General features: G+C 36.6%; 1 protein-coding gene across 2 annotated transcripts in view; it reads right to left on the bottom strand.

The window, feature by feature from the left end:
- Positions 1–2,334: 2,334 nt before the first annotated feature.
- OTUD4 (OTU deubiquitinase 4) overlaps positions 2,335–9,444 on the bottom strand; it is a 40,534-nt gene continuing 33,424 nt past the window's right edge. For both annotated transcript variants that reach the window (XM_039876044.1, XM_039876045.1), the window contains exons 20-21: positions 8,740–8,780; positions 2,335–7,309 (exon numbers count right to left, since the gene is read on the bottom strand). In XM_039876044.1, the coding sequence (XP_039731978.1) occupies positions 6,098–7,309; positions 8,740–8,780 (1,253 nt within the window). In that variant the 3' untranslated portion in view covers positions 2,335–6,097. The remainder of the gene's footprint in view (positions 7,310–8,739; positions 8,781–9,444) is intronic.

Raw genomic sequence — 9,444 nt, 5'->3', positions numbered from 1 at the left:
GAAATGCCAGGAAAGCCACAAGGATGCTTGTCCTGACATCAAACACTACAACTGCCAGCAGCTGCTTGCTTCCAGATTTCTTAATGAGAGGGGAAAAAAAATCCGTATTTGTTTGAGCTACTCAAGTCAAATGGTTTTATGTTAAAAGTAAACTTGTCTCTCCAGTGGCTTTCCATTTGCTTCCACCAGGTGACCCAAGTGTCTTACCAGCTTGGAACCACTTTTCATCATAGTATGTAGATTCCTGGGCCTCACACCTAAACAAATGTGATAACATTCTCAGTGGTTTATTTTCCCCTTTAAGAATCTGGAACCCAGGCCAGGAGAGGCTTTTATCTACAGGAAATTTTTGCTATCGTTGTTTTACTGGGGTGCTCCTGACTCTACATGTGTCCCAGCTCCCAACCTTGCATGTACCCGACTTCCACATTTAAGACAGCTGAGCTTGAGGCTAGGAACCATGTCTGCCCATCCATCCTTCCCTTCTCATGGAACACAGCCTTACTGTCAATTCGTGTCTGTGCCTCTGGTTTATGGTCTCCATTTTTGGCCCCCGATTTGTAAACATATCTTATAAAATTATAAAGGTATGTTTATAACTTTATAAATATTTCACTCTTAATTTAGAAAGTAACTTACACAATGGGTATATCCCTAGGTAGACACATAGCATCACTTGTTTTCTACGGCATCTGAAGATGATTAGTCAAAAAATTAATTTTTTGTAGAAATCAGTAACTTGACAGTTCAGTTATTAGAATATTCAAAGGCATAGGCCTTAAAAACCACTGTTCATCTTCTGTATTTACATCTTTAATCTTTTTTTCTGTAAATGTGAAAAAATTTAATCACATTAAAAAGGAACAGTATGTATTTTTAAATGGTTGGCTTTGAAGCTCATTTCTCTAATCACAGATCAAAAATATTCTAACATGATGTTTTTTTCTCCAATGTCTGTAGCTTCACGAATTCCGAGGATTGAATGATTCCCTTTTGGAAGAGTTGCTTATAAATTACATTAGTCTCTTAAGAGTCGTGTTTACTTACTTCTTTTGTACTTTATCTCAATACTATATTCCCTAGACATGGACCTAAAAGTCAAAGTGAAAATATAACAAGTATGCAAAGTGAAAAGCAGGCTCTTCTAATATAAAAAACTTTCAGAGAAACTCTGCATAGGACCCTTCTTGTGAACCACTGGTCACTTGGCCTCACCTTTATATCCCATCCACTTCAAACAAGTGACCGATTCTGCAAGGGCTCCAACCAACTGCAACACTGCACTTGCTTTTCTCCCTCCTCTGGCTTCTCTATTGACTAACTGCAGAAAGGCACTGGCACTCACATAGTGAAGAGACGTTTCCTTCCCCCCTTTCCTTCCTTTCCCTCAAATCCTCCTAAGGTTCTGTGGTAGTTCACTCACCACCTCACATATAACTGGCCTCTATGACTAACCTTATCTTGTACCCAGCTTGGTGCCCCTGCACCTAAATCACCTTTCTATCAAACACTTGTACTGGATGAAGCCTTTGTTTCAGGCTTTGCTTTCTGGGGAAGCCATTCTAAGACTAAGTCCATATTAGTAAGTAGGTTAATCAAGTACTGACTAGCAATATTCTTAGGTAATTTGATTTAATGAAGAAATACAACCTTAAGAAACAGGTTTACTTTTATTTTCAAATAAAACTTTACAACTATTTGCTTTACCTTTCTTTAGAAGACAAATACTGAATTCTAACTTTAAAAAAAGCAAAAGGGCCATTTATAAGTTATTCTACATTCTCATTTAATGACTGTTAAAATAACAGTAGTGTTCTTTAAAACCACTCAGCTAGATTAAAATCCAAATTCTACCACTTATTAGTTACATGACCTTAGTCAAATTAATTACTTGGCCTGTCTCAGTTTTATTTTTTACATATATATATATATATTTATATATATATATTTATATTTATATATGTATAAAATAAATATATATTTATATGTATAAAATAAAACTGAGACAGGCCAAGTAATTTATATATATAATAAATTATATATATATATATAAAATAAAACAGACAGGCCAAGTAATTTATATATATAATAAATTATATATATATAAAAATTTTTTATATATATATTTTATTTTAAATATAAAATTTTATTTATATATATATGTATATATATATAAAGTAGGGGAAACAGTACCTATCCCATCGTTTATAAATCCGTAATTTTTAGTTGTACATACTAGAATTATCTTCTGACTGGATAAAAACTGCTTTTAGAAGTTTACTAAATACTGTATTATACTTGGTTAACTTTGGAACCAAAGAATCACAAGCAGAATCAAGAGACAAAATTTAATATATGCACACAGTTTTATATATAATGCAGCATCACACCATGTAGGGCATTTACTCTTATTTGATACATTCAAATGTTTGAAACACTTCTTAAGGCTACAAAACAGAACATAGAAAAATAAACAGGAATATATTCAACACTTACAAAAAGTGATATGATAAAGAATATAAAGTACTATTTTCCTTTCAACACTTCAAAAGATATGTATATATATATTTTTTACAAGTAACATCACAAGTGATCACATCTTCACATGCTTTTAAGTATTATTTGTACTCAGTGTAAGGCTATTACCATTTCTCATACTTAAATTTTTTTTCTAGCTCTGTAACAATGCAATTTTTAATCCATTCAAGTAAATTCAACCCCAAAGTTGCTGTTTCCCAGCATTAAGACATGCACCCACCCCTCTTCTAAGATTTTTCTAAAACTTATTATTTCAGGGGGGAAAAAACCAATTAGTAGGGAAATCTCAATTAGTGGGAGAGTAAATGGCTGACACTAGTAGCAAAACCTTAGTTCTCTGAAACTGACGTAGTACTGACTGAGGTTTTAAACAAAAACAACAGTATTTAAACATTAAGTTGGAAGCAAAATATAGTAAACAGAAAAAGTGTAGCCAAATATGCACGCTCTTCAGCTACACAAAAATGGACCTTGCTTAGTACCCATAAGTGAAAGACTAAGGTTCCCACATCTAAAACCGAAGGTAAAATAAATGAGGCATAAATAAATATTGCCAGTTTCTAGGATGGCTGAATGTTTCTAAACCAGAAATGGTTAGAAAGGAAATTTATTGCACCAAGTCAATCATAAGCAAGTTTGCAGTTCACAGGCATTTTCATTCAACCTTGAGTCACAAAGGAAACACAATGCAGGAATATACAGTTTGCATGAAATAAGCTATATCAGGACTGTGGTTTGGAAAAACCTGCTGCCAGGTCAAGGCAGGGTCTCAGTTTAGGTCAGCCATGAAAATGAACATGGGTTACCAGGAAACAGGACGAGGACTATACAGATGCTAGCATCCTGCTGCCAACAAGTACATGGAACAAGAGTTAAAGATTTATCTGAGAGGACATGAACTTGAAAAAGAGAAATATATACAATACTAAAAGGAAAGGGGCAAAAATCAAGTTTAGCAAAAGCAACAAACAGGTGAGCTTTGGTCATTCTAAATACTTGTTCAAAATGTATATGATAATAAATTGCAACTCAAAATACAAATGATTCTCACTTCTAAGTGTTTATTTTTCCCTTATATAGAAACATAATATCTCATGTCAACATACCATATGACTCAGTTAAAATGGACAAAAGCTTGCTTGGCCCTAGTTGGACCGCAGTGTAAGGCAAAATCCCCTCAACTAATACATTTAAAACAAACATAAAGAAAAAAAAAACTGACCTTCATGCAAAGACTGATAATTTTAAAACTAATTATCAAAAATCAGAGTTCTTTTACTCCAGAGGTCACCAACTAAAGTACCATCTGTAAAGTTCTCTTTCAGCACTGTTTCCATCACGTCCTGGAGGTAAAATATGGGAAACAGGAAGCAAATCAGTATTTCCTTCAGGAACCATACAGAGTATTCTGTTACTCAACTGAGGTAAGACAGAGTGACAATGAAGAAATGAACAGTATTCTTCCCTATCCAATTTTTAGACATTTCTAGAAGAAACAGAAGATCAAATCCCAATCAAGAAAATGAAAGACATTGAAAACGGCAATTTCTTGTAGACTCCTGAGATTAAACTTATATTGAACTTTTAAATCTGGTCATTATATCTAAACGTGATTTCCATAAAAATTATCAGGTAAGCTAATCCTACATACAAAAAGCATGAGCTGAAAGTGAAGGACCTTCTCATTCCATAACAACGGTCAATGTCAAGAAAAGAAAAACAGCTTAAGCAGTACCTTCCCCAATTAATCGCGCTTAGAAGGTGACAACAGAAATTCCTTTCAAGAGCTTCTCAAGAATTTTTTTCTTTTCCACACAACCATGTTTTTAAAATTTTACCTAGCACCATCATAAAATATTATCTTTCAAAGAAAGTGCTCTCTAAAATCCTATGTTACAAAACATCTAAATGCTAATCACTATTTGAATCAGCAGTTACACAGACATTAGGTAATTAAAACAACACAGAGGTAAATAACAATTATTACAGTACTCTGGAGATTCACTGAGCCTAGCTGGCATCCAAACATTTCTGTAGGTTATCAGAGAACCCAGAAAACTCATATGCTTCAGTTTGTCAAATTCAAGTGAATTATATTTGCTTTTAAATTAATTTGCTTCAAAAAAATTCTAATTCTGGCTAGATATATTACACGGCATGCAAAGAGAAATTACTACTTTATTTGCATAGCACTCAAACTTCCTGATCAAAAGAACATAAAAAGGGGTAGATTTTCATATTAATATATACAAATAAGATATACAAACTACAGTCATTTATATAGTGTAACACAGATGAATGAATACTGTGTTAATTCAGAGTCAAATCTCCAAATGAGAACGGAGTGCAACATGCAAAGGAAACTTCTAGTGAATACTGCAAAGACTAGAAGGAAGCAGGACCAGAAACATGTTACCCAAAGGATAACAAGCTAAAAAATACAAAGCAAAACCATTTTCTAGCAGCATCCTCTAGAAAAGAACTAGAAGTCACAATCATCCTTTTTTTTGTACAATAATTCCAGCTGTCACAAGTTGAACATGCAAATGTAAAGTGATACACATAATCAATGGTGCAAAGAGAAAAACAAAACATAGTAATTCTATAGAAACCTGTCAAGCTAAAAATGTTTTAACATTTCTTCTCACAAAATATTTAAATCTGTCAGTGCATTAGTGTTAAAGTGGCATTAAAAGACTTCTGCAGTTTTAACAGATGCAGATTATTTTCAAAATGCATAGCATCTACGTTTCTTTCGAGTAGGCACCATGATATTGACACCAGTGCTAAGAATTCTTGGTGGAAACAGCCATTTCATTAATTCCGTATTATTTCTTAAACATCTGTTCTTACATGTGATCTTAAGTTCAACAAATACTCACCAAAATTCAAAAATATACCCTATTAATATTAAAAGAACTATATACAACATTTCTAAGACACGGGTTAATAGGCTGCCTTATGTGTAATATTAAAGAGAAGACATTATTCAAGTTTGACAGATATTGAGATGAAAGGCCTTTGGGTTGGAAGCATTTCAAAAAACAACAGTGTTTTAGGCTAAGAATTGTTTGAGCCCAGTTTACGACTAAGGCATTGCATAATAAAATATACATTTCTATTTGGTGCAATGTTATGTTTTGGAATCTAGTGTGTCAAATGGTATATATTCTTGTCACTTTAGTAAACACTATAAAGCACACATTTCCAACATTTGAAATTAAACTTACATAAGGAAAAAAACCAAACACTAAATCTATAATGTTTTATATTAAGCTGTTTATAAAAAATACTTTAACAAACTTATTTTCTACTTTTTATGGGAGCAGTCACCCGATAAATATAACAGATTTTAAACAAAGAAAAATGGCAATGCCAGGAATTCACCTGCCCCCTTGAACACATATCCAAAATCTCTTGTCCAGGGTGGGAGTGAGGGTAATGGGGGTGGGGAGGAGAGAGTTCCAATTTGGGTTTTTATTTTAATGTATTTTTAAAGCCTTCAGAAACATTCTACCTAAGAAAGGGTTTTTGCTCTAACATGCTGCAGCAACAACCATCAAGTATGCTGTCCTCGATGGCCATCTCCCATCCCTGATCTCCTTCTATCCCCCCTAAATGGCCGTCCTCTGGCATTTCGATGGTACTGACAACCTTCATCTCGGCTTCTGCTTGGCTGCCCTTTCCAGGACTCCTCACCTCTTGCGTGCTGATATGCTCCCCTACCAGAATAGCCCCAATCGCTTTTGTACTTCCTGCCTCCATACATCTGATTATAGAACTGCTTGGATCTACCACTTCTCAGAATATTAGACACTTCGTTTTCATCTTCTGAACTCTCTTCTTTTGGTCTTTGCAGTCTGCTGTCCACAGAGTTGGCTCCACTGACTACATCAGCAGCAGTCTTAGGATCTTTCACTTTTTCTGGTTTTTCTTTCAGACTTGGAATGGTCCTTTTAGGCTCAAGGTCAACAGGTGCAGTTTCTCTCTCTCTGTTTAGAATCTGATTGGGAAGATGAGCCTTTCCCTCTGCTACCAGAGGGATGGAACCCACTGGCAGGTCTGCCTTAGGCATCTGGGATGACTGCTCTGCCCAGCCTTCGTGCTTACTCACACTCGCTTCAGGGAGAGAGTGTGCATCTTCCTCATGCCTGGCCTCCGGAAACCCAGCTGGTGCTGAAACTGAACTTTCTTTGGACAGCTCCAGATTTTCCAGGGATAGATCCAATTCTCTTTTCTCATCAGAGGGCACAACAACATTCTGCCTCATTACTGGATTTTCTACAAAACCCTGAAAAGGGTACCCATACCAAACATGAGGAAAGAAAGGAGGTGCAATGGGAACTGGGCCTAAGAATGGATTAGGTCCAAAGGATGGTTGTGGGAACATATTCTTGCCGCTTAGTGACTCTTCATATTCAGCATGAAGAAGCTGCCCAGAGTTTTCAGATTCAAGATCAGCCTGGTAAGACAACTGTCCATGACTTTCAGACACCTGAGATGGAGGGATAACCAAAGGTGAAGAAAATGTCGGCGGTCCAATCTCTGCTTGTGGCATTTGACCATTAACACTGGCCTCAGTCTGCATAGGAAAGTGTGCATCGGTACAGGTACAATCACTCTCGTTCTGAGCAGAAGGTGCTTCTTGGAACCAAGGATTTTGAGGATACACAGGGACAGAAACCTTTGGGTATATCCTGCAGGCTGCCAGGTAGGCCTGGTGTAGAGGGTACAGGTAAGAATGTGGGGCCCACATAGGACAACTATATGCCTAAAAGAGACAAAAAAAAAAAAAAAAAAACCAGTAAGATAAACAAAAAGGCAAAAAAAAAAAAAAGTTTAGAGAGGGCTCGAGATAAGTTTCTTATGCCTGCAAACACCATATAATAACATATAACCACAGTCCAAGTACGAGGTCACTGTGAGATTCAACATAAAAATACAAAATTAAGTCACTGCTCTAAAACTCCATTATTTCACCTATCCTGAAACCAATCCAAAGTCCTGTACAGAGGTTGACAGGTGACAATGTAACGAACTCACCCACAGATCATCATGACCATTAATTCCATCTTTGACTACAACTGCACAGAAACGATATCCGTGATATAGAAATCAAAAACAGCCACCAGCAAGCACTTGAGCCTCCAGCTTCAAATAACTCAGTCACTGGCTGTTTGGCTCAACCCTCAGTCGTGTTCTGGCTCTACCACTAACTAGCTCACTGTGAGACCCTGTGGCAACTAGATTAACTGGTCTAGACCCGTTCTGCCAGAAAAATGCTGATACAGAAGTAGACGACCCCCAACATTAGGACTCCACAGTTCTAGGGGCCTCCAGAGCACTTCGCAAGGATTACGATTAGGCTCTGAGTCAGAGAAGTATAATACTGAAAATAAAGTACTCCAAATCCTTCCCCTGCAAAGCATCAGCTAAACACCAAAACACACACAAAAAAGCTTACCTGATGATTGGCTAATTTAGAAACATTAACTAGATAAATATAAAATTAGGAAATGGAATGCAGTAGATGGCAAAATCAGTCAAGTCTCCTTTTATGAAATGGTCAACAGGCTGCAGCAGGGAACTTCATTTCATATTTTAACAGGCTAGGACTCGCAGAAACCAACCCAAGACAGGAGACAACAGGGCACTGACAAGGACAGAGTTCTCTAGCCCTTTTCTAAGACGAGCTATTTCTTGGCTGACCGCTTCCCACAGAATGCCTCTGCTCCACTAGCGAACACGCCACCTTCCATAGGCGTGCCTTCACGTTATTTCCTCTGATCCTTTCAACACAGAGGCAGGTGAAAGAATGCTATCCCCACTCCACGAATGAGAAATAGGTTCAGAAATACTAAATGATGTGCCAGGGCCACGCAGCTCAAAGGTGACTTAGCAGACTTTCAAACCCAGACGGGTCACTGAATCCCTCCACGAGGGCATTTCCACTGGGCCGCCCCGGGACAGGGCTGTTTCCTGAATATACTCCCAGGGTTAAATCATCGCCATTTAAAAAGAAAATTAAGCAAAAATAAGAGCCTCAACCACCACCAAAAAGAAACAAACTATACAGTACTGAAAATGCCAGTTCTTGAGATTTAGTAAACCTTTTGTCATGACTGACAAGACAATTAAGAATATTTAAATAGGGATAATTGTTAACTTAAAAATAACTTCGAAATGACAAAATGTAAATACCTTTACACCAAGATTAAAGAAGAATCGAAGAATGTTCTTATCTGAAAATAAAAAACATAATAATCACTTGCTAAAATTATATATTCAGAAAGCTTTATTTTTATTTTTTTTATTTTTATGTTTTCCCTTCTTTAATTCCCCGCCTCCTTCCACCCCTGACCTATGGATGTTGCCATTTCCTCTTAAGAACTGGATCTCTGAAGGCGGGGTGTCCCCTCTCACACGCTCGTGGCATGCAACTCGGTGGGGGGGAAGCCTGGTGCACCTGGGGTATGGTCCGTGGCTCCACCTGAGGCGCAAACCCAGGACCTTCTGCGTGTGAAGCAGACCTGCTAACCACTACTACTAATATAGAGTTCTAAAAACAATTCTGCCTACTGGAATTGTTTTCTCTAGCCTATGATATAAAACATAGATAAAAACTAATGTAACCAAACCCAGGCTTTCTTACTTTAAGGTTAATTCTAGGTTCAATATGCTTTGTCTATGCTAACATCTAAGTCCCAAAATGGTTTAAATTGAGATCTTTATCTGATTTAAATTAAATTTGTGTGAAGGAAACTCAACTGTTCATTGTATTTCTTTTTTAACTTCTGTGCAGGGTTTAAAAAATTATGAAATAAAAATCTTGGAGGATAAGGGTAAAATCAAAATAAACCTAACTCATTAACAACATAAGATTAACAGGATATCAGCCAAGGTATT

This window comes from Pteropus medius, unplaced genomic scaffold (assembly GCF_902729225.1).
Source record: "Pteropus medius unplaced genomic scaffold, Ma_sr-lr_union100, whole genome shotgun sequence".
NCBI lineage: Eukaryota > Metazoa > Chordata > Mammalia > Chiroptera > Pteropodidae > Pteropus > Pteropus medius.
Note: the sequence above shows the minus strand (reverse complement) of the source record. Positions and strands in the feature narration are given on the sequence as shown.